General features: G+C 45.9%; 1 protein-coding gene across 4 annotated transcripts in view; it reads right to left on the bottom strand.

Moving 5' to 3' along the window:
• Positions 1–25172, bottom strand: part of NRK (Nik related kinase) — a 96505-nt gene that overhangs the window by 51013 nt on the left and 20320 nt on the right. For all 4 annotated transcript variants that reach the window (XM_042876728.1, XM_042876729.1, XM_042876730.1 and 1 more), the window contains exons 3-8: positions 14687–14743; positions 9249–9374; positions 8108–8218; positions 6238–6328; positions 4380–4510; positions 1257–1311 (exon numbers count right to left, since the gene is read on the bottom strand). In XM_042876728.1, coding sequence (XP_042732662.1) covers positions 1257–1311; positions 4380–4510; positions 6238–6328; positions 8108–8218; positions 9249–9374; positions 14687–14743 — 571 coding nt within the window. The remainder of the gene's footprint in view (positions 1–1256; positions 1312–4379; positions 4511–6237; positions 6329–8107; positions 8219–9248; positions 9375–14686; positions 14744–25172) is intronic.

Below are 25172 nucleotides of genomic sequence, written 5' to 3'. Positions count from 1 at the left end.
TGTTACAGAAATGTAAAACTACAAATAACTCTGCAAAAAAGAAAATACCTTAATATCTCATGTACCAGAGACATTTTGTGTGGAATTACAAACAAGTCCCTATCTGTCACAAAGAAATATTGAGGGTCAGAGGTCTTTCTTCACAAAACAGAGCTACTGAATGGCAACTGAGAGAATCTATATGGAGGCTGATCACTCATGATATGCAGGTGTTCAGAAGTGATTCTCTTAATAGAAACAGATTTGCAGCGTTGCAGAAATAGTAAAAGCAAGACTGTGGCCTGGGTATGCCTTTACTACCTCCTATTTCTTTCCTTGCCTGTAGCTGCCTGCCATCACTTCTCACATCTGAGTTGACTTTTTTGTCTTTTTCCTCTGTATTTTCAACAGCGTGTGATATAGTGGGGGTGGCAGTTCAAAGAAGTCTGGTTTCTGGATAGGGATCCTATCACCTCACGTAAAACAAGAAGAAAAACACAACACAATGCAATAGAATATAATCTATTACATTCTCCTGCCAAAAACAGCGATCACATCAATTACAAGTGGAGTGAGGAATTAGCATGTGAAGCCACAAAGTCTCTCTCAAAGGAAACTGCACAGAGCCCTGTCTCAGGACGAAGCTAGGCTGGAGAACAGTTTCTGAAAGTGCTTCTCAACTCCAGCTGGATTCGGACCATTGCTAAAAACCAAGCTGGACAGGAAAACAGCCAAAAGTGTTTCTTAAACACAGCCTACGTGCTCTTGAGCTCAGGCCAGGGTATAATTTATTTCATCTCCTGTGCTCCCGGCAGTGACCACGTACACCCTCACAACACAGCTGTGCCTTGGGTGCAGGGATGAAACAACCAGGGTTCTGCAGAAACAAAAGATGCACAAAAGAGGTCTGTGCGACCACCCTGCAGCCATTGATTGCTGCCCACTGCCTGTGAGACACTAACCAGAGTAGTGAGGGGACAGCAAGGGTCTCCCGGCACACTCCTGCTGCTTGGCGTCATGGACGGAAGCAATTACAAGACACAAAATTTACCTAATGCTAGTAAGAAATCAGGATTGAAATCGAGGAGGGGAAACAGGGACTTAGATGTGGGAAGAGCACAGCAAGAGAGCTGAAATGAGAAAAATTCAGAGATTATTTCTAAGGATCCAGCCAGAACCAGAGCTTTGTACATCTGTGCATTAGTCAAGCGTGAGTTATTTTAATACAGAACATGTTCAGAAAGCATAGAGCCCCCTCCCTGAACCAAACCACTTACGAGGAGCTCCTTCAGCCATTTCAATAGCAGTGATTCCCAAAGACCAGAGGTCACTCTGCAGGAAAAAAAACATTGAACGTTGCGACTTGAAACACTCATGCTTTTTTTCAGTTTTCCTTTGTTTCCCTAGAATTCTCTTGGATCAAGTCATTTTCGTGTGAGAGCGACATACATTCTGCTCCCTCCCTTCCCTCCTGAGCTTTTAGGAAAGAAACGAGTTAGTAGCCAGAAGCTTCATTCCCCACGCAGTTGTGAGTAGCTGAATCATCATTTAAGCAGCCAGCTCTAAAATGCAAACCTTTTGCATTCGTAAAACCCAAAAGAATTGGAGTACAGCAGACACCATTTAACTACACAGCTTACATCTTTAACCTATTGCTGCGAGGCAGTGAGACACAGCACTGGATGATCTTGAAGGTCTTCTCCAACCTTGGTGATTCTATAAACAGTGCCTTGTGCTCTGTTCCAGGCCAAAAAAATCTTTGTCTTAATGCTTGTACCACAGTAGTCATTGCTGAGTTTCTACACTGACAAAGCTTAAATTATAATCTGACTTTCTGTCCACAAAGTCTCCAGTCACATATTTTTGGGCACATGAAAGGAAATTCAGGCTGGAGATTTCATTATCAGCTTATCTGAATGCTAAATGATTTTGATCATGAAAGATTAATTGCGATCATGACCAGTGACTGTAAAAAAATGCGTCACAGGCTTCTGTTTGATTAATCAAGTACAGTATTTACTACTTTTTGGTGTCCAAAAGCAGTTAGATGAGAGGCATGTGACCAAACTAACCTGCAAGCTTTATTTAAAGTATATTTTATAAGGGTGCAAGAGAAGACAAATCTTCAAAGATTAGCAGCTCATATCCAGCCTGGCACTCTGTCTAAACCTGACTTTACCAACAGAACCTTCTCATCTCAGCTGCTCTGAACTGCTTCATGCAAGCTGGAGGCTGTTTGTGTTACAGTTTGTAGAGACATCTGAGAATATAACTAATGGGACCCTGACTTGCTATGAAATAGATGACAGAAAGTTAGAAAAGTCTTCTAGAGGTAGCATTGCAGGCTCTGGGGATAATGGGAAAAAGAACCAGGCTGCAAAGTTTTCTTGCAAAGGTTTCTTGTTTTTCTGCAAAGGTTTCTTGTTTCAAAGTGTGAGTGGCAGACAGCTGAAGTGGAAAATGGTAGCAGTGTTTGAAAGACTGATGTGTATAGGTACACATGCATATATTTTTTCACTGATTTGTTATAATTTTAACCACTTTTTCACAGAACAAGAAGTTACAGGCACTACAGGATGGCTTCCTGCTACTTTCTCCATCGTATCAGCCATAAATCTCTGTAGAAAAATCAGTTCTGTGCCACCTTCTGAGTCACAGCAGTTTGTGTGGCTGTTTGTTAGTGAAGGCAAGGAAAGTAGATATGCACGTTCCTAACACTTATATCTTCCAAAAAGAAAATCAAGTGGTTTCAGAAAATGAAGACAACCTCATTTTCTGAGGTTTCAGAATGAAATTTACATGGTATGAAAAATAAAATAACATCCAAGAACATTCTTTGGTCATGACTGCCACTCACAACATGACTTCACAGTGCAGTGCAGAAGGTCTCAGCAAGTGAGAATCATAGCTCCCGAAACAGGAGGAAACAGAGGTAATAGCAGGCTCTTCTAATAAAATTTCTCTAGCCACAGTCAGAGCAGCCAAGTGGCAACCAGGAGAACACCAGGACCAAGGGAGTGACCAGGGGAAAGGCTGCTCAGGAAGCCATCCCTGGAGAGCCAGAGAACCCAGAAGCCTAGGTGTAGGCAAACAACAACACTGCTGGAAATAATTCAGAGGACAAAGAGTCCCAAGTCTCTTCAGAACAGCACCAGTCTATTAACAAAGGAGAACCAGAAACAGCATATGAACAGCTGTTGTTGGTATCCAAAACGCAGAGCACGCTGGTCATCTCAAAAGATAAATTCTTCTTTCAATGCGTAAGTTATCATTAGATGCTTGCGTAGGAGCAAAAATGATGTCAGGGACCACTGAACTAGTGCATATAACAAGAGCAGATAAGGCCTCTTATTCACTCAGTCATTTCTGTTGAGAAATTGGTGGTGAGTAATCAGCCGCATTAGGATGGGCACTGCTATGGGTCTGGAGAGCTAACAATTCCCACCTCCTTAGCACTGGTGAAGTCACCTGTGACCAAATCTGGACTGCATGTGTGCAGCAGAGGCCACAAAGATTATTAGGGGCTTAGAGCTGGGAGGCTTCAGATTGAGAATGCCTGGACCATTCAGGGGATCTTAGCACAAATTCCTCATGGGAAAAGAATAAAGAAGATCAAACCAGTCGCTTCTCTTTTCAGTGTGGCCAAGTAAAGGAGAAGAGGCACCTAGGTGCAAACTGAAATTCAGGAAATTCTGTTCAAACCTAAATCTTATTTACTGTGACTTTTGCAAACACAGGCACAGGTTGCCTGGAGATGCTGTGATCCCTAATGTTGAATATATTCAAAACTTGAGTGGACATAAGTCACAAGTGGGCAGCCTGCTCTGGCTGACTCTGCTTCACTAAGAGTTTCAGCAGACAACCTCCAGAGTTGCCCTCACCTCTCAGCCATCCCGTGAACAGCCAGAAATCATTCTGGGACAGAAAACCACTTGCAGTTGCATGTTTATAAATGAGCAACGAGTTATGGTAATTATTACCAATTAAATCAGGATTTACAACTAAGTACAGAGTAAAATAGCTCTTTTACAGAAGAGAGTAATACCTGGCCACATTAGCATTACATTGTTTGTCAAGCATTCCTTACAAATTTACCTCTTTCTTTCCTTTTCCATCCTGACCTGTAACCTCCACATATATCTATCAGTATTTTGTTGCACAGATTAATGAACATGTATTACAGATACGAACAATTCAGAAAGAAACCCCACTCATAGTGAAACTCCACGCTCAAAGAGCCACCACCCGCATACTACAAATATTCTACTTGTACAGTTATAACATTATTGTGGTTTAAAAGAAAGGAAGATTGAACTTTTCAAGAGAGTTCTTCTCTCAATTTGAGAAGGATTTCAGCAACTCATGTGTTTTGCGATCTGATATTAAGTTGTAACACTTACTCTGTAATCATAGGTAGAATCTGGGTTCTCCTCACAGGCAATGACTTCAGGTGCCATCCAATATGGTGTTCCAATAAAAGTGTTTCTTCTCCCAATGGTTCTATCCAGTTGGGCACTTACACCAAAATCCACTGAAAGGCCAAGCAAGGGTAAAGGAATTACTAAAGGGTTGCATTCATATGGCAGAGCACTTGCTTAACTACATGCATACTTTTTGGATACCAAACTTTTGGGCTAGAATGTGTATCAAACCTGATACAAGTTCTCATAGTACATCTTGTCCAGTAACCGAAATTAAGTGGAAAAACTGAAGTTTAAGCCTGAGTAGGACCTGAGATCTTTAAGTAGTACTGGAAAGGAAAAAATAGTACCTATGTATGAAGCACACTTAGATGTATCTTACATATTTGTTTATATATCGCTTTGAGTTATTTCTAAGAACTCCTTCCCTGCATTCAAAGACTAGCTTACAACAGGCTGGAGAATACACTGGTTTATTCTGATCTTAGCCTCATTATAATGAGAGAATTGTGCCCTGCTCTTTGTGCTGAAAGGATATTACTTTCCTTGGGACTGTACAGCAACACAGTGTTGCTCAGATACGAAGAAGGGTCCATAAAACCAACTGTTATGTGATTGTATTCTTCTTTCAATAAACCTCTAAACCACTAACTGGATCTACGAGGCACAGCATCTAGTGCTATTCACAGAGAAGACTGGGAAACAAAAAATAACAACAATCAAAATAGACTAGCAAGGAAAAGAACTGGAAGGAAGCAGTCCTCTCCTATCATCAAGGAGAAGATTTTCACAGCTGTGTTTCCTCAGTACAGAACATCTGCATACCATTACTACATACTACCATTACTGGTTGTCCCTGTTCAGCAAAATGTCTTCAACAGAAATCTGGACCTGACTTTTGGGTTCATCATACCTTCTGTGCTTCTAATGGGAAATGTGAAAAGTGCTTTTACATAACATGCTGAGATGGAATGGAACCAGACTGAGGATCTCTTGGTTTTCTAGCTTTGCTGCTTTAAGAGGCACTCAATTTAAAACCCTCTGGCAATACTTCTTTTTTGGATTAAAAAAAAAGTCCTTATTTTGGCTTGCTCCAGTCAAGCACCCTATCCCATACTGATAGGCCACGTATATCCTTCTTCTCCATCTCTGTAGTGATTTCTTTCAAATGAAGACAAGACAGGATAAATAAAGAATCATCCCAAATAAGAAAAGGGTTCTCAAGACTGCTCCTTTAAATCACCGCCATGCATCCTGTGTGAAATCTTCCAAAAACACCAAAGACGTCCTCCTCAAGAGAGATATATACTTGAGTTTAATCTTAGGAAGCTGGAAGTCGTTAACAGTTGACACATCATAGCTAGAAAAGGAAATGAGTAAACAGGCTGACATTGTTGAGAGATGAGTATTAGTAAGATCTATTCGTGTGAGAGGGCTACCACTGAAGAGTAATTTCACCTACCCTCAGATTTACGAAAATCTCTAAGCCTGTTTCCCTTATGGATCCGTTTAACTTACTCTTGGTGTGAGGGTTTTTGTTGTTGGATTTTTTTTTTGATGCCTTTGTACACTGGGAGCCTGCTGTGAAGACCTGGTGGCGATTTGACTGACTACAAGGTTATCTGTGTGACTGTCTAGAAGTAGCTGCATTTCCCACAGGCTGTGAGTGACACTGCTGTAGAATATATCACGTTTTCACCTTCTTCTAGCTGACAGACATTTTGTAAGCCCGAGCATTAACAGTATTTGATACATCTTGGGTTCCTGAAAGTTCTTTCCAAGGTAAGACAGAAATTTTAAACAAACAGGTTTGTAGCACACATTTACAGAAACATACCCAGTTTTACTTCTGCATTTTCTGTGAGAAGAACATTCTGTCCTTTAATATCTCGATGGATGACATGATGAGCGTGAAGGTGTGCCAAGCCCTAAAAATAAAGCAAAACAAAAGCAAGACTTCCCTTATTCTCATTATCATGAACTTGGCATTGTTGCCTTTTTACACTTTTATCCTTCTCAGACTTCATGGAGAAAGTCCTGTTGTGATCAGCAACATCAAGTCCACAGGTTTGGCAAGGAGAGAAGACAACAACCAGAAGGCACGACTGTAGTGTAGCATCTCTAAAGTAAAGTGTGAATAAAATGAGGTACCAATTTTTTTTACTTCTCTCTCAGAATCAACACTACATATTGAAAGCAAAAAAAAAAATTAAAAAAAAATAATTGTGAAGAACATTGCAGAATGCTCTCAATGAGGTGCAGAGACAGGATGTGTCTGGCTGCACTGGGCTAAATTCTACTTTCAACAGAACAGCAAAACTCTGAATTCAATGAAAAATTGATCACAGAGAGCTCAAAATACCATGTCAGATTATTGTTGAATGCAACAGATATTGAATAGTCGTCATTCAGCTAATATTTGCAATATTCTGTCTCCTTCTTTCCCAAACTGTTCATGGATAAGCTAGCAGAGATATAACACTGAAATAATACACTATAATAAGACAAGGGATACTCTGCTGAAATGCTTAGATTCTGTAATACAGTATTAGTGACTTCAAATGCAGCTTCCACCCAACTCCTAAGTTTTCCAGAAGGAAACATTTTCAACCCAGACGCAACGAGTTATTCTCTGTTTTAACATGAAGATGATTCAATGCAATCGCTTGTTTCAGGCAAGCTTGATGTTATTACTTTCTGCTGCAAGAGCATAAATCAAAGGTTTTAATATCAACTGCTTTAATAGAGATATTACAGCCACACAACCACAAGAGCTTAACCAGACCATCATGATTTTCTTTTTCTTTTTTTGCATAAGAGCTCTCCCCACAGTCTCCAGCTATAGTTATTGCAATATGCAGTCTAATGCCAAATCCAGGTGAGATGGCTGATGCTCTCCACTGAACATACTGATCAATAACACCTGCAGAAGCAGAGACTTACTCCTGCTCAAGCATTACCTTGGCACACTATTTGAATTCTAGTTCCTGGAATATGCAGTTATCTTAACGTTATTTAGAAAAGAAGTAAAACTCCATTACATGGAAGATGGATCAGTAAGTCTGTAATGGGTTTTGAATTTACAATGATGGGTTTCAATCATGGTTGTTGGTTTTATTTTTTTTCCAGCCCAGTTCACCAGATTACACTTTGGAACTGTTTTATCCTCTCTACTTTCTAGGAGCACATACACAAAAATAATTTTAAAAAGAATCCCAAAGCACACACAGAATGAAATGTAGTTGCAAGAATTATCTTGGGGAATATTGCTGCAGCAGGGCTGCCTTTACAATTTTGAGATGCTATTTAGCCAACACTGCTTTTAATAGTACAGAAAAAAGGTCCCCTACTGTGTGCAGGAAAAGGAATTGTGAGCAGACTGACCTTACACAGCAAGAACAGTCAAAGCAGTGAGCAGTAGTAATATCACAAGATATGGAGGAAGATGGTATTTGTCACAGAAGACAATAATCAGTGTGCTCTTCATACAGAAAATGGGATTAACTGGAGTACTACAAGATGTTAAGTAGCCATCATGCAGGCTGATGGACATTTTGGCTCTTCTGAACTCAAGGACCACAGCTCACAAGCCCCATGGATCAAATTCTTGAAAAACTAGAGCTTACTGTTGCTTTACATTAATGACCAAGGGCCAGGAAAGGCTTTTTTGTTCCAAATGAGCAACAAAGTTCTGGTCCACAACTCACCCTGAGAACCTCTCTGCAGATGTATGCAATCCAGTCTTCCTTAAAACAGTTCCCTTTTGTCTTTTTCACCAGATCAGTGACAGAGCCAGCACCACAGTACTCCATCACCAGCTGCAGGAAGACAAATGCAACATCATTTGCAACACAGCATCATCAGAGATATCAAAGTGATGCCTGCTGCACCACTAACAAGGTGAAGTGAACTATGTGCCACCCTCCTGGGTGCCAAATGATGCAAAATCTCATTTCCTGAGCAATGCACACCACTGAATAAATAAACAACAAACAAGAACATGGGAGTGCACCTCTCCTATTACAGGTCAAGGGTAAACATTTTCTTTCTAGTAAACAGAAGAAAACCAAGAACAAAAATAGCACTAACAAAGGTGTGATTTTTTTTCAAAATTTAAAATATCTCATCTTGCTGCAGATCTCTTGCAGACAAAAAAAAATTGAGAGTTTATTTTTCTTTGCTGCATTGCCAGCTCCTCTGTTTGCTTTTTTATTTTTCAACTGGAAAAGAATGTAGAAAGTGACAAGGAAAAAGAGGGGAGAGGAAAAGACAAGTTCTATTTCATCACTGTTAAAAAAAGACGGAAACATTTAATTTGGGAAAGGAAAGCTCTAACAACAAATCTGATCAACAACCTAAGTCACAGCTATTATACTTTATGCTCATCCTCTTAAGGGAGGTGGGAAGCAAATGGATGAGGCCAGCCTCGTCTAGGTTGTGTGCAGTGAAAGGACAGGGAGCAGCGGCCTAAAACTTGATCATAGGAAGTTCCATACAAACATGTGGAAGAATTTCTTTACGGTAAGGGTGATGCAGTACTGGAATGGGCTGCCCAGAATGTGCTGGAGTCTCCTATGGAGATATTCAAGACTCGTCTCAACGCCCACCTGTGCGATTTATTGTAGGGAACCTGCTTTAGCAGGGGGGTTGGATTCAATCTCTTGAGGTCCCTCCCAAACCTTGTGACTCTGTGATTCTGTGTGTAAAGGAAGAGGGATGTTTCTTTTTTATTACTCCTCAGAACGATGACTTCAACATTCCACCAAGACAAGGTCTGAGACAAGTACATTGGAGCTCTAAACAAAGGAGGTGGACATGCAATGTCCAAAAGTGTCACAAAGCACTTACCCAGAGCTGATCATCTTGGCCTGCAGGACTCTTCTTTACAAACGCACCATAATACGTAGCAATATTCCGATGATGGGAATATTTTTTTAGCATATTTATCTCCAACTTGATTTCCTCCTCTTCATTCTGTGTCAGAAGAGAACAGAAGGCTCTTGAAGTGCTGAGAGGTCACCAAGGCTATGCACACTCCAGCTTTGGCAACGTTTGGGACCCCAATGAAACAAGCCCCGAGCAACCCACCCTGCTTTGGGCAGGAGTTTGGGCTGGAGTCCTTAGGCCTCTCCAACCAGAATTGTTCTATCAGACTGCAGTCCAAGGACAGCTCATAACTGAGCATGGAATCATTTGGATCCTTTTGCCTAGGATTGAGCTAGAGAATCAAAAATATCCCCATATGGTTGTAAGAAAATCACATCATCCCCTCATGGGACTAGCCAGGATCTATAAGCCAGGATCCTGTTTGCTGTTCCAGTATGCAGTAATTTAGTCTTGGAGAAATGAACTGGACTTAAACAAATAAAAATATTCCTAACACTCCATTATGTGAATACTCAGAAAGTACTTGAGAGCACACATCAACCAATTCATCTTCCCACTGCCACCAAGGGCCCAGCTGAGAGGAAACTACAGCAAAACAACAGGCTCACAGCCACACGTTGGCCTCCAGGGCCAGGGCTTGCCCCCTTTCCAGCAGCCCCACACCCCACACAGTCACAGTGTGCCCCACATCAAGCCATTGGCCGAGTGCTGGGGAGTGGAGCCTAGTGCAGCCAGTCCAGCCAACGCTGTGGGGTGCTAATGGGAATAGTTTTACAACCGCCCTATAAGGAAACAGCATTTTTCAGTGAGGTCTTTTTTCAAGAGGTCCTCTCAGAGCAGCCTGTTTGTTTTACTGTCCCCGAGAGAAATGGTGCACAACACTCTGTGAAATGTCTGTAGATTTTGCTGTCTCATTTGCTTTATTAGGAAACGCATAGCACTGCCAGGTATCCATGCATCAGTTAAAGGGAGTAAGACCAAGTTGAAAATTAATTTACCTTGCTGCAAAACATTCCAGTCAGCACTTACTAGCTGAAGGGAAAAAAAGGAAGCAGCAAGAATAGTTCAGACCCACAGGACATTCTTCTGCACTTTCTCAATGTTTTCCAGTCACTTTGCCATTGAAGCTTTCTTTTAGCCATCACAACAGAGTGCTTACAAAACTGGCTGCACTGTCCCCTCAACCTGTACCAAAACACTGAAGCCTGGCAGGCTGAAACCAAATTCCCTCAAACATCTTATTAAATCTGACCTGAAAAAAGCATTCCCAGCAGGAATAGACAAGAACTTCCCTAATAGCTTCAATACACAGGAGATGTGCTGCCAAACCAAAGCCCAACTTTCTTAAGTTTTAGGAAAAGGGAAATGTGAAATAACTCAACTTGAAGCAAAAGCAGCTATTTCTGGTTTCAGAAGAGCCTCTCTGCTGAACAAAGACTCTCAAGACACACTTATTACACCAGGTACTTAATTTGTCTTTTGTTTGCAATTAAGGACAAAGGAAAACCTTTAATCTTTGGCTTAATAGGACCCTGGGTGTCATACAACTTAGAAAGGGTAAGGACAAGGCTGGAGTAGCATCTGGAGCATCCAAGAGAAATCAGAGCTGTCTCCCAGACAGCATGCAGGAAACCCAGGAAATACGCAAGGTCGTATTTCTGTCTGTGTGTAGCCAGGCCCAGATCAAAGGGAGCTTGTGCTCTTGCCTTCTGGAGGGGAAACAAAGCCCTGCTCCCTCTGAGACTCCAAACTGTGCATGTGAAAAACTGAAATAGGCAGGTGAGGACAGAGCGACTGGAGACAAAGGCACCCTTCAGCTTTTCAGTGCGCAAAGGTATTAGGGAATTCCACTTTCCACCACCCTTTCTGTTAGTGCCACATAAGCCACATCTCCCAGGGGTCTGGAACTTGCTCGTGACTCATGTGCTTAAGAGAAGAAACAAGCTCACAGATGTGCAGGTGCAAAAAGTTGCTGGCTTTCAAAACCGATGCAGTTCTGGGTGCAGATGACTGCAAGCACAAAGATGACAAGCTCACAATCAAAGGCAATGACACTAAGAAGCAACAAATGAGAAAGCACATGCCTCTGACCTCAGGCAGAAACAAAATCATCAGCTGGTAAGTACTCTACCAAAAGATCCCTCGGTGCTGGGGGTACTAATGACAGGTTTCTCTTTACACATTATTTCACTATCAGCAAAGCCTGAAAGCAACGACAGGGAATGGCCTGCTGCAGAAGAGCCCCTTGACCAGCTGCACTGACACTCGAAGAGAAAAGCAGCAAGGATCATCAAGGATCCCATCTCTCCATGCATCCTCTGTTTACTTGGCACAGCCAGCAAGCAGGAAGCTCAGCCTGCACAGAGACCCAGGAAAGCACACCGCCATCAGCTCCACTCAACAATTTCAAAGGCTCTCCACCCTGCAACTTCCCCCAGCAAAATGTGACACTGCAGCACTTCCTGACAGATGTCCATAAGATCCCACAGTGACCACAGCATCCTGCTGCTCCTCTTCAGAAAGCAGCCCGGGGCTAGAACTTGCAGCAGCAAAGGGCAGATTTGCTCAGCTCCTGGTAAGCCTCAGATCTCAGAGCTGAATAATCACAGCTGAAGCTGGGCAGTGGTTTTCTGATGAAATAGTTTATTGCCAGAAAAAAAGAAACAAACAACAAACAACGCAGATTTGGTGAAACAACATCTGGCTGAGATGTACCAGTTATGATGAAGCATGAGCTGGAAGACTCCTTGGGTTGGATTTTCCAGTGAAAACAGAATGCTGGGGGAGAAAAATCCACTGCAGAACATCGAAGAGGCGTAGAAGTGCCCCAGGCTCTCTTGATATGATTGATATCCTTGTTCAACACCCTTCTCTCTCATGTCAGATAACAACGACCAATTGCTGAGCAGTGCTGTGGGCTGCTGATCAAACTGCCACCAATCTACACTGACATGTGTAGACCTGGTGACTGGAACTGCCCTAAGAGAGATGTCTCCTGGAGGCTTGAAATGCAGAGTCTTGAAAGCAGGCATTCAAATCTCCAGGCTGTTACAGGCATTCAGCTCTTCTCCACTTTTAGCTTTTGGACAGAGATGAAGGTAAAAAGACTGCATTTGTCCAGGTTTCTTTAAACATCTACCTGTCTTCCATTACATGAAATTTTGCTCCACAAGAAAGCTGCTCCCAGTGAAGCACATTCAGTCACTACCCAAAGATGAAAATGACCAGAGGGGCTAGAAGCCTCCCAACTCACTCAGGCAGGATTACTATGACAGCTTCCATTTCTCACAAACCAAACTGTGAGACGTTGCTCTCAGGTGCAATTTATATGCAGGACACTGAAGATGAGGATTTCAATATTTTAAAGGCTTTATTTAATGCCTCAAGCCAGCTTTTCAAGCCCAAAGGAACAGAAAATAATTTCAACCTGAGCAGACTAACAACACAAGAGAAACACTGAATCTTTGGCAGGCTCTGAATTGATCACACTGGATTTCTGCATTACAGTTCAGTCTATTGCCTCAGTGCCCACACACTGTGAAGCAGAGGAAGGCTATTCCTATTTTAGAGGCAGAGAAGTGAGGCTCAGAGATGCTGTGGACTCATTTAGCACCAGCCTCAGCCATGCTGCACCCATGCTCCTACTGCCTGCAGCAGCAGAGCAGGCACCAGCTTCAGCCAATCTGCAGTACAGGGGGCCAGAAGCACAGTCCCTGATCAGACAGACCAGCTCAGAAGGCAAGCAGTGAACCAGAGCAGCCTTAGTTTATCAGCACGCTCACTATTAAGCTCTTAAACTGTCACAACTGCTTTTGTGTTAAGCGATTCAACGTGAAAACAGCACGAGCTGTCACTGCTGTTCAGCCCCTCTTGCAATGGGACAGATTCCCCAGAGAGGTGCTGACTTTCCAGCCCACAGAGAAGTAGCAAATCAAACCTGAGCAGCTGTGTTTTGTCCCCAGAATCATGCAATATGAATTCCTGAAGCTTTCCAAGGCTTTCTTCCATCTAAATTTTGTGTCCATGCAAGTAGGCACTACTGGATGCTGCATTGCATTGCTTACATACAAAGGAGACTGTTGTGTACAGCAAAGGAAATCTTCCCAAGGTTCCCTTCCTGAAGTTTTTCTTCAATTGTTACATCAAGGAAGGGACTGTCACTGGTGTGAACATGACAGCCTACAAGTGACATCTGTGACTAGCCTTCAAACAATGCTGGCTGACCCAGCAAGGCGTGAAAGCCATCTGCACAGAAGCTCTGGCTCATTTCTGAGTCCCACATAGGATCTGTTCTTTGTCCAACCACACGTTTCTTTTTACAAGGTAGTAGTCATAGACAAACCAGCCCTTGGACATTCCTCATAGAAGCGCTACAGCAGCATCAACCAGCATGCAATTCAGACCACTCTCTGTTCAGGGCTGGATTCCCATTTCATCAGCAGAGACACCTGGCCTGGACCTGCTCTACGTGACAATGCTCACATGGACTAACTTGCTCTGTTGCCTTCCAAGACAGGCAGAAGACATAAAAACATAGACAGAGCTTGTTGATGCTTGCTCAAAATGCTCCACATAGCTGTACCACTGGCAGACTTGGCCCAGAGGACCTATTTCTTATCTTGGGCTATGACCCTTCCACAACTTCCCAAGAAGACCAACTTTATCTTAGAGTTTTATGCACCACGTTCACGCTGCCAGAGCAAGAAAATGGGGAGCTGGTCATCCATGCAAACGGGTGTACTCCATGGAACCAAAATTCCAGCACACTTTGAGAGGGTGCAGGCTCATTCCAGTCCTTCTGGGGCACAGGAGCGTAAGATTTCAAGAAGGCAAGCTGCTTCACTACTAGCTGTGCTCAGAAACAAAAATCAATACTTAGCTAATTTTTTTGACACCTTGTTCCAGCACTGACACCACTTTATAAATGTGAGCAGGGACAGTGCCAATTATGCTGTCTGCTTCTCTCATCTGTCAAATAACAATAAAGAAGTGCTACATTTGCATTTCTAACATGTTCTTGCTTGCCTGCTGTCACGGTAGCTACACTGAGGAATGGCTGGCATGTGAAGGGAGAGGATGTGATAAAACACAATAGGGGTATTGCACAGCTACAGGAAATCTTTTACGTGCTGTCTTGGGAAGACAGTTCTCTTCATTACTTTAGAGCAAGAAAACATATAGAAATGTATTCCTTACTGCTTTGTCCCCACTGGACAGGTACAATTGAAATTCTGGTTGCACTAACACCTCTCAGAACTTCAAAAAACAAACTACTGCTCAGCGACCATAATTTATACCACCAGATTATCTTTCATAAGCTATCCACATTCTCATGATCTGATTCTTTACTTTCTCTTACACCTTGATAATTGCTTTTTGATTTTTGGTTCTCTACTCACCTCAGTAACATTCATCACTTTGATTGCAGCTAGCTGCCCAGTCTTAACATGGCGGCCCTGTTAAAATAACAAAATACTGTAAGCAAAACAGGCATGCAAACTAAATACACAGTAGCTAATGATGCATTTAACAGGGCTGTTGGAGCATAATATCAGAGGAGTTTATGGGTCTTCATCCAACTGCCATGGAGGAGGTGCAGCCACTAAAGCTGTATGTACTTTCCGGCTTCTTAAAACAAAAGTTTTTTGAAGACTGTGAGGAAAAGGAAGGAATAAAGCTATAAAAAGAGCAAACTCAATACAAAGACTGACAACCTTTGGTTCACAAGAACGTGTATTAGAAATGCAATCAGGAATCTTGCTACAAAGTGCACAGTTTCTTGGCTAGGCAAGAACAAGTTACTCCACACATGCAAAGCATAGTGCTTTCTCCTGATAACCAGCACTAATCTCACACTGAAGGATGGTATCAAAAGATTTGCATGGACAGCGGATTGGCTATGCATCCTAATTTCTCCCTTACATTAAACGTTCAGAAATGAGTCTGAAGCTTTAAGACTGCAATTTTGTTCTTTAAATAGTGGTGCCTGAAAAACTGTGCATTAAAATATCTAACCGGCATCAGCTAAGTAAGCAAACCATAGGAAATCAGATATGAACGGCTGCAATTTGGAGACTAAATGATTTGCAGGTCCAATTTACACCTGCAAAATTAAAAGCTGAGTTGATGTAACTTTACAACTCAGGTCCTGTCTGTACACAACTGCACACAAGTATTATTTCAACGACTAAGCAATTCTGCATCAAAGAAAAGTGATGCCTCATTTCTGAGTGATCTGTCACAGTCATGTTTTCTTTTACAGACAACTGAACCCTGCTGAATTTTGTTTATTTGCAAGTGCCCTCGATCTCCAGGAACACCCTGGGACTGCAAAGCTTTTTCTCAAAAAGCAGAGCGCGGGGATTTCTGCTCCATCAGACACTGGGAGGAAGGCGAATGGCAGCCTGCTTCCTCCACACTGCCACAGCCACCACTGCAGGCCACTGTGAGCACTTCCAGGCACTGTGTGCCATGGCAATACAGCGAGGGGCCTGCCACAGAACACAGGCACACATACCATGCTGGCACCATAAGGTGCCTCCAGGAGCAGGTGAGCAGGCTGCTGGGTGCCCTCAGATCGCTCTGCATCCTGCATAGGGCCATGACAAGAATCGACTGATTTTTGTAATTACAATGCTGCATTGAGACAAATTTCTTCACTAAAAAAAAAAAATAAAAATCAATACCGCTGCACTTGATACAGAGCATTCAGAGTCCAGTGTTCATGGCGTTCAGTTTTATTTCAGTGTAGAAGACCTACTCAGATTGCCCCTCTCCATTAAGCTCCCAGGTCTGCAATGGTGCTGACTGTCGGACGAGAGGAGCTCAGCCCTTGCAGAACCTTGTCTCAGGGCAACGTCTGCCTTGTACCATGCAAAGTTTCCCTCCCAGTGTGCAAAACCCATTGGCCCATACATCACCACTCACGTGCACAAGCTCATCTGCATTAAATGCTCCCTGACCAGGTAAAGCAGCATGCTATGGTAACTATGTGCACATCCCATCCTTTCATTCTCCTAGACCCCTTCACTGTCCTAGAACAGAACACAGTGAGGGTTGGCGCATGGTAGAACCCAAACCTTTCTGAAGAAGGCAAAAGGAAAAGTGTGGAGTGGAGAGTAAAGGAGCAATGAAGACACATTCTTGTTGGTTCAATCCAGCTCTCAACTTGCTTCAAGTTACTTCCAATAACTGTTATCACATCTCTGTAAAAGAGTTTCCACGTTTCTTGGCTGCATTAAGCTGGAGAGCCTCATCTTCCTCCACACAAAAGCTGGTGTGCAGTCACACTAAGGGCTGAAGGCTTACCCTCACAAAAAGGTTATCCAAACCTAAAGGAAATGATCTAAGAGGAATTAATTTACTTGTGTTTCGAGACTAAGGGAAAAAAGAAACTTGGAAAGCATGCCTAAATGCTTATCTATAGATATATATCTCAATGTTGAGATCATTTTACTGCTATTTTTTGGCACATTTAATTTTGATTACAATGCAATTTCCTTAAAAAAAAAAAAGATTCATTATTATTGTAGAGTGATAGATGTCTCAAAAGCCCCTGTACCAAAAAATGTGTCAGAATTAGATAGCACACAGCATCATTTACATAGCACACAGCATCATTTCCGTCTGTCTGACATCATCTCAACATGCACAACTCAAACCCTTCCTTCAAGATCTGCCAAAGGAAAACGCTCAGCTTGTCACCGCCACCCAAAATGGCAGAGCACACATACAGATGTTCACACAAAGTGCCATTAATGCCCGGGCAGACTGACTGAGCAGGGCAACAGGCCGCACACTGTGCTTGCTTTAATGCACAAACCACAACGGTTCCGTCAGTCAGAGTGAAAACCTCAGGTTTCTCCCCTTTTTTTTTTTTTTAACTGTTTCAAGTACATTTTCCTAGAAATCTCTAAAAGTGGTAAACATCCTGAGCTCAGCCCTGGGGTTCTCGCTAACACACCAATATTAGTGCCTAAGTAAGAGTTTCAGGGCCCGGCCCCATACTTTTTCAGTTATCAATAAATCTCAGAGGCTAGGCAGGGTTCATGGGAACTCTTACACACTGTTGCTTCTGCTGAAGCCACAAGGTTGACCATGTTTTTAGAAAGGCGATGTTTTGATTTTTTGATTTTTATTATTTATTTTTATTTTGCATAAAGCTCCCCAGCAGCAATTGGCTGCTTTAACTCTTACCCAACTAAACAAGGTCAACACATGCACTTACTTCTGGGACCAGACATATTAATGTATCCCTCACGATTCACTCAGAGGGAGGTGAGGCACTGGAACAGGTTGCCCAAGCAGGCTGTGGATGCCCCATCCCTGGAGGCATTCAAGGCCAGGCTGGACGTGGCTCTGGTCAGAACAGGGACTGTCTGATGATAAGAGTTTAAATGTGACTGTTCTGGAGCAAATAATCACTTTGGAGACCCACAGCTATTTTCTGCAGGATATTGATTGTATTAAAATCAGAACTACACAAAATGGCACCAGAGAGTGATTTGTACCACCTCTAATTACAGGACACCTCGGCTGGGTGTCCAGATTTAGTTTTTGATTATGACAGTGCAGGAAATGGTTTCTCAAGGTGGGCTTTCCAGCTTGGGGCGGTGCGGATGGGGAGCCTGCTCTTTCAGCAGAAACAGCTTTGTGAACTTTTTTGAGTTGCGCTCCCGTGATTTTAACCAAAAATGGTAGCAATGCAAACAGCGAGGCATTCCCTTGTTGTAAGCTGGGGGTCAGCAGGAGTGGATTCAGAAGGAAGGAGCAGGAGGCAGAGAGCAGGAGGGGAGAGGAGACGCGGGCAGTGCCTGAGGGCTGTGCAGTCGGGCAACAGCAGTGACTTGCTTGAGAGTGGCCCCTCTGCTCCGCTTCTGCTCACAAAACACACCAGAACCTTGATGAGGTTGTGTTTGCTAGGACTTTCCTGTGCTTCTACCCAGCCGCTTAAGCAGACATCCTCTGCCTGCTTTTGGCACAAATGCTCTACTGCTAATGGCAGAGGCAATTTCCAGGTCTGCATGGGAGCTAAACTACACGCCGATGGTTGCCAGGAACTCCACTACTTATGGGTGTGTATTTCCTCCGTGGGAAGACAGCAGCTAATCTGTGGGTGCCCAGCCTTTTGGCTTGCCCGGGCTGCTCCCACAGAAGAGGGGCTGCCTCGGTTTCCCACAAACCAAGGTGTCACTCGGGCTTGATGGCCATCTCAGCAGTTCTCAGGGAGCTCTCGAGGTGCTGCTCAGAGTTTAGATCAAGTTTTACTCCTGCTGTGCTTCACCCTTGAGAGCAGCTGCTCACGCAGGCACGTCCTGCCAAGCAGCCATGGCGTGAGTGAGGCGTGACTGTGGAGCGGGGGATGTTTTTCTCCGGTACAAGAGACCTGATCAAGTTTTTGAGCAGAACACCTGACTGCAGCTCCATGCGCTCTGCTCACAGGTATTGCATTTCTGTCGACTGGGCACTGAGAACCAGAGACAGGCTGTAGGTACCACCTTCCAGGGTGGACACAGAAAGGGAGGGCGGGCACTGTGATGAGCAGAGGGCTGAAGCAGCTCTCCCATGAAGAAAGGCTGAAGGAACAGAGCTTGTTTAGCTTGGAGAAGGATCCAGGGAGACTTTATTGTGGCTTTCCAGTACTCGAAGGGAGCGTACAAACAGGAGGGAGAATGGCTGTTTATGGGGTGGATAGTGACAGGACAAGGAGTGGTTTTCAACTGACACAGGGCAGGTTTAGTTTGGATGTGAGGAGGAAGTTTGTCATACAGAGGGAGGTGAGGCACTGGAACAGGTTGCCCAAGCAGGCTGTGGATGCCCCATCCCTGGAGGCATTCAAGGCCAGGCTGGACGTGGCTCTGGGCAGCCTGGTCTGCTGGTTGGCGACCCTGCACACAGCAGGGGGTTGAAAGCAGATGATCACTGTGGGCCTTTCCAACCCAGGCCATTCTATGATTCTTTAGCAAGAGATGGCTTGAGAAGGTGGATGCTAGTCCAGACACGGGGGCAGACCCCCCTTGTGGGACAGTGGGAACCAGCAGCTCCAAGAACAGGAATGGAGTGCCACTGGAGGGGCACTGCTGGACGAGGGCAGCACCCTGGTGGTACAGGACATGCTTGAGGTGGAAAGACTTCACCAGCACGGGCGGCCTTGAGAGAGCTGTGCCCAGTCTCGGGTGCCCAGCACATGGGGGTGTCGGAGGTACGGGAGAGCCCACAGAGGAGCACGGGGCTGAGCAAAGGGAGGCACGGCAGAAGAACACAGGGGACCCTGCTGACCCGGGCCTCCCTGTGGGCACGCCAGCTGCTATCCCTAGGGCAGCTGCAAGCACATGGGCCTCTGTGGGCCCACAGCCACAGCCAGGCCTTTGTGATGGCTGGGCGGCACCACGCCCAGAGGCCATTGTGATGTGGACGGGTAACCGCAGCAGCGACACCCCTGGCAGGGCCAGAGCCCTCGGGTGCTCACTCCGAGGAGAGCAGCTCTGTCAGGAGGCAGCAGCTCGACTTGGTGCCTTTCTCTGGTCTCCGGACATGGAGATGCCGAAGGAAGAGGAGCCTAAGGCTCACTCTCAGCCCAACCAAGGGCTGCCGAGCGGACAGGAGCAAGACGAGGTGAGGCTCAGGGAGTGAGGGAGAGACCAGCAGCATGACAGGATGATGTGGAGAGCAGTAGGAGGAGGGACGTGGTGCTGGGGAGAGCCGGCCAGCTGGCCCTGAGCTCCTTACAGCCTGAGCACTGCGCTTCCTGACACCTGGGAGCATCTCCACACAGAGCCAACGATGCCTGGGAAGGCCAAGGCCCACGTGGGCCTGGAAGCTTGGAGGCGAGGGGCAGAGAGCAGCTTGGCCACGCTCAGCTCTGCCATCCATGGGGCAGGCAAAGCCCAGGCCCAGGCCCAGTGGGCCCAGTGGGCCCGGTGGCACAGCGGGTGCTGTCGGGCCAGTGTGGGCGCTCAATCCCTCTCCTTCTGTTCCCCGCAGGTGATCCGCAGGCCACCTCACACAACGACAGCAGGCAGCCAGGAGCTTTGCACAACTGCTCTGGACAGCTTCAGCAAACAGGATGAAGCAGCAGGATCAGGCAAACAGAAAACTGCTCCACCGAGCCCAGCTGTCCCTGACGCAGCAGTGGAGAACACTGTGCAATCCCCCGTGCCACAAGTCCCGACAGAAATTATGGCTGTACGCAACACACAGCAGGACCTGACACAAGCTCAGCAAGCAGCGGGAGCAGCAAAAGCAGACAAGGCCCAGGAGGCCGCAAACAGAGTGCACGTCACTCCTCAATCAGGGCCTGATCCCCAAGAGCTTACAGCAGCAATAGCTGCCCACAGAGAAGTTGCGTGCACTTCCTCAAGCTGGGGCGACAAGTCAGGGCACCATGGAGGGCCAAGGGCCTATCGGAACCCAGCCGTCCTGAAGCCGTGCATCCGGTGCCAAGTGATGGGCGCTAGGCTGTGGCTGCACCATGAGACTCGAAGGTCATGTCTAAAGGTCCTGTCAGAGAACACAGAGCTTCTGACAAAGATGGCTAAAAGTTGTGCGGCCTGTACCGGGCACAGCCTAAACGAATTGTGGGAAATAAAAAGGCAGGCGAGGAACATCAGGAAGCAGAGAGCAAGGCAGAAACTCCCGTGTGTTCCAGAGCACGAGCCACGGGGCACGGCAAAGGAGGATGAGCTGGAAGAAGCTGATGATGAAGAGCCAAAGATCATAAGCCACTGGGTCAACCCCAGGATCGCAGCCTTCATCCGGGACCCGCAGGCTTCTCCTCAGCAAACGCCCGGCTCTTCCAGCATCACGGACACAGAGGTTTTGGCAGAGTCAGATGGCCAGGCACAGAGCACGGCTCTTCCTGCCTCAAGGCACACAGATGCCAAGGCTGGAAGTGATACGCACGATGGCGATGGGATGCCAGCATCCAGGCCAACAGTGGAAGAGGAGGATGCTCCAGCTTCATCTCTCCTGAGCGAACAGAGCCCAGCGGCGACGGATGAGAGCCAGAGGCCTTGTCTGCATGAGCCAACAGCCTGTGCCATTCCTCTGCAGGACACAGCCCAGGCCATGGTGAGTCCAGGCGTCGGGAAGTGCTGGAGGAGACAGGTGGGCCGACCCCCTGTCAGACTGAGCCGCACCGAGCGTGGTCAGCTGTCGGGGCATGGCGGGGGCTGCTGCAGGGAGCCCCCAGGCCCAGCAGGTGCCACATGAGGAGCTGCTCTCTTCCCGGCCAGCTCTGTGGAGCAGGGTGGCAGCGGCCCATGCGGCTGCGCCACCAGGACAGGTTGCAGGAGCATTTGCAGCAGAGCCATGGAGGACAACACAGGGAAATGTCCCAACTCACTTCTTTCTTCTTGCCTTCTCTTGCAGGCGAACAAGCTGGAAGACAATGAGACTTTGCCCGGCAATGGGGTCCCACAGGGAGACACGGCCAGCGTGCCCACCTTGCCACCAGAGCAGGCAGAATCTCTCCCGTCTTCTGGCGCGAGTTGTGGTGAGCGCCGGCCACGGCGCAATCTGCTCAGGAGGGCGCTTGGGCGTCTGTTCAGGGTTTGCTGCTGCTGCTGCATCACAAGGCACGAAGAGTAGCGGTGTCGGGCCACCAGTACCAGGCGACTTCTCAGAGCTGATCTTGCCCAGGCATGCCGAGACTGCGACGCTGGCTCCAAGATGAGACCAAGACCTTGGCCTGAGACAACAGCCCATCTTGCTAGAGGACACAGTCCTCTCCACCGATGGCACGTCGATTGAATTGGGCCCCTCCCTCTGCCTGAGGGGGTGAGATATGCCCTCATCTGCGTCAGTCAGGTCCCTTCCAACCCAAGCCATTCTGTAATCCTACCTGATTCTACAACTGTGCTTTACAACTTCTCTGGTTTTCAGACCTTCAATCAGATTGTAGCTCTTGCTTGATAATAAATCCACCAACATTTAACACCCCAGAAAGACGTTTGAATTCTCTCGCCAACTCCTTATCTCACGAATTCACAAGACCTGGGCATAAGAACTCATAGGAACATAAGAAAGCAGAAGGCTCTCTCCCAGCTCTGAATAAGGGATCCAAATTGCCTAACTACATTCAACACAGACCAGAGGGCACTCACACCCCATGTCGTGGTTGCCCCCATCAGCTGTGCTAGCTCCACTCCTGGAGATTTCCAGCTTTCCTGCAGGCAAAATCCCAAGCAAGCCCCAAGTGCCACGCTTGCTCCCACAGCTGGCTCTGCCTGGACAAGGAACCTTGGGCTCCCAAGATGACAGCTGTTCAGGCATTCAAGGCCAGGCTGGACGTGGCTCTGGGCAGCCAGATATGGTGGTTGACGACCCTGCACATAGCAGGGGGTTGAAACCAGATGAGCACTGTGGACCTTTCCAACCCAGGCCATTCTATGATTCTATGATTCTCCCCAAATGATAGGAGGAACAATGGGCACAGCACTTCCAGTCTGCCATGCAATGCGCAGTGCTCATCGTCTGCAGACCACCAAAGGGAATCAATCTGCTGTGATTGAAGATCCAGCATTCCATATTTCCCCGGAAACTGGGCTGAGGACAGTGTGGTCCATGGGCTCTTATTTCACGAATAGAAGGTTTCATCTTTCATCCAAATCCTTGCTTTGAGAGTACCTTTCAACTCTTGAGAACGCAGCCAACACACTCAGTGGCTATCTGCAAATCACCCATATCTCCATCCAGGATTAGAGCATTAAATGTTATCAATTCCATATACAGCTCAGACTTGAATAATTCTGAAGCTCAAGGACTCTGACATCGAAGTTCCTGCCTGCATTTTGGTGAGGTATCCAAGCTGGAAGAAGTTTTCCCATTAGCTTTGAGTCCAACTAAATTTCTCACCCAGAAAACACTTCCGTGTAAAATCTTCCGCAATTGCCAGTTAGTTACTACAGTAACATTCTGCAAACCCGGGGCCAGCACTCAAATTTTTCAAATCTGAATGTTAGTCATTGCAGCCACATTTGCAGGTGGTGCTCTGTGCCAAAGATCTGTTTCTGATGAGGTCCAACTGTGCGTTATCTCTGCAGGGAGAGCTATGGGGAATGGGATAGATCACCGGGTGCTTTGAATACGCGTTTATCTTCTTAGTTCAGATAGATAAAGGCACCATTTATTTATGTGCTCTACTGAGGGCCAGGACATACATTTTCCTATTTGGATGAAACAAGAATGTCAGCATTAGCAGGTAAGTTATTAGCTGATAAGGGAGTTTAACTTGCATTAAGTGTATTTACATGAAAACATGCTCAATTATGTACAACGCCTTTTCCTTTTAAATCCAAACTAATTCCTGAGGCCTTGCATTGGGCCACGTATCTCTGGAGATCAGAGGGGCCAGCCCCCCGTGACAAGGTCCTGGTCTGACAGGGTCACCTCTGCCATCACACATGCATGTGGGATAGTAGCATACTTAATGCTGTTGGTCAGAACACGGGCAGAAAGCCGTGGGACTCCAGAGTGACCCTTCACAAAACTGTCTACTTGCTTATAACCCAGATACCACACCCTGAACTATTAGGACAGCCTCTGTGTCTTCTTTGTACTTGAAAGGCAGCCTGGCTGTCAGAGCTGGAGGACCTTGCTATGGGATGACCTCTGCAGCCGGCTGCCAGCCACCCGTGCAGAGCGGGGTGAAGGCTCAGCTGCTCAGCTGCAGGCTCTTCCTGAAAGTGAATTCAGCGAGCAGATTTCCCGTTCAAAACCCACATATGAACTTTGAAGTCTGAGCCCATCTTGGGTGAGCCAGTGCAAGGCTCTGCGGTTGCTGGTGCGCTGCCAGCTGGGCTGTCTGCACCAGGGCGGATCCCCACCCTCTCGCCCCTCTCCTCTCCACCCTTTCCACCCTGGTCAGGCAAGGAAAGCCTTTAGGAGACTACAGAGCAAGCAAACAATGCTCCACAAGGGGATTCAGGAAACCCCACATTCTGTTCCACATGACCTCGATGAAGTCATGATCCTTCTGTTTCCCTTTCCACCTACACAGGGCTTCTCCACTCAGACTCAGCAATTCAGATGAGTCAAGCAATGCCTGCTGTTGCCAGCCTGCTGACAACATGAGAGCAGCCTCCTGTGCAGCTCAGCCAGGAGGGTGCCCAGGGCATAAGACCTGCTCTCAGACTGCTCGACAGAAGGCACTGCTTGGAGCCAATGCTGCCTTCAGATCTTCCTAGAGAAGTATTTTGCATCACCCAAACTGAAAAATAATATTTTGTAGCTTTTTTAAAAAAAATATAGTTAAAAAAAAAATCACTCATTTCACTGTAGAAGGCAGCTAAGCTGGCATTTGTGTAAGACTTCCCTTAAACTAAAACAGCAACTCATCAGCCAGAGAAGAAATCAGAACACACATCATTTACTTAAATTTCTACTCAAGTCCACACTGGCTAGAGGGGAGGCACGGACATGGGTCATTTCTATGGCACCAGATACTGCAACCTTCATCCCTGGAGGACAAGGACATTCCTTCACCCCTGCAGCAAATGTCTGTGCCACAGTTCTCATGAACAACAAAAACCCAAAAACCTACAAAAACCCCAAAACCACCAGATGCAGTTTTTCTGTCCAGTTCTTTTTTTTTTTATTTAAACTCCTGCTGTTCCTATTTCCTCCCATTGTACAAGTGGAAATGCAGATTGTTTGCTTTGCTTAATGTTTGTCTGTGTTTGACTGCAGACCAGTGGGAAAACAAAACGAAACAAAGAATTGAATTCAAGCCCTTGTGCAAACACGTACTTGAGTATCTACACTTCTGCAGTATCTATGTTACTCACTTGATCAGATTACTGTCCTGAAGCAAAACATGAACCACTGAAGGCTACTCCATTCTTGTGTAAGATTGGACTAGAGATTTATCTCTAGGGATTTTGAAAT

The sequence above is a fragment of the Lagopus leucura genome, unplaced genomic scaffold, assembly GCF_019238085.1.
Source record: "Lagopus leucura isolate 7727_CA_CO unplaced genomic scaffold, USGS_WTPT01 Super-Scaffold_100016, whole genome shotgun sequence".
Lineage (NCBI taxonomy): Eukaryota > Metazoa > Chordata > Aves > Galliformes > Phasianidae > Lagopus > Lagopus leucura.
The sequence above is the reverse complement of the archived record's forward strand: the minus strand, read 5'-3'. Positions and strand labels throughout refer to the sequence as shown.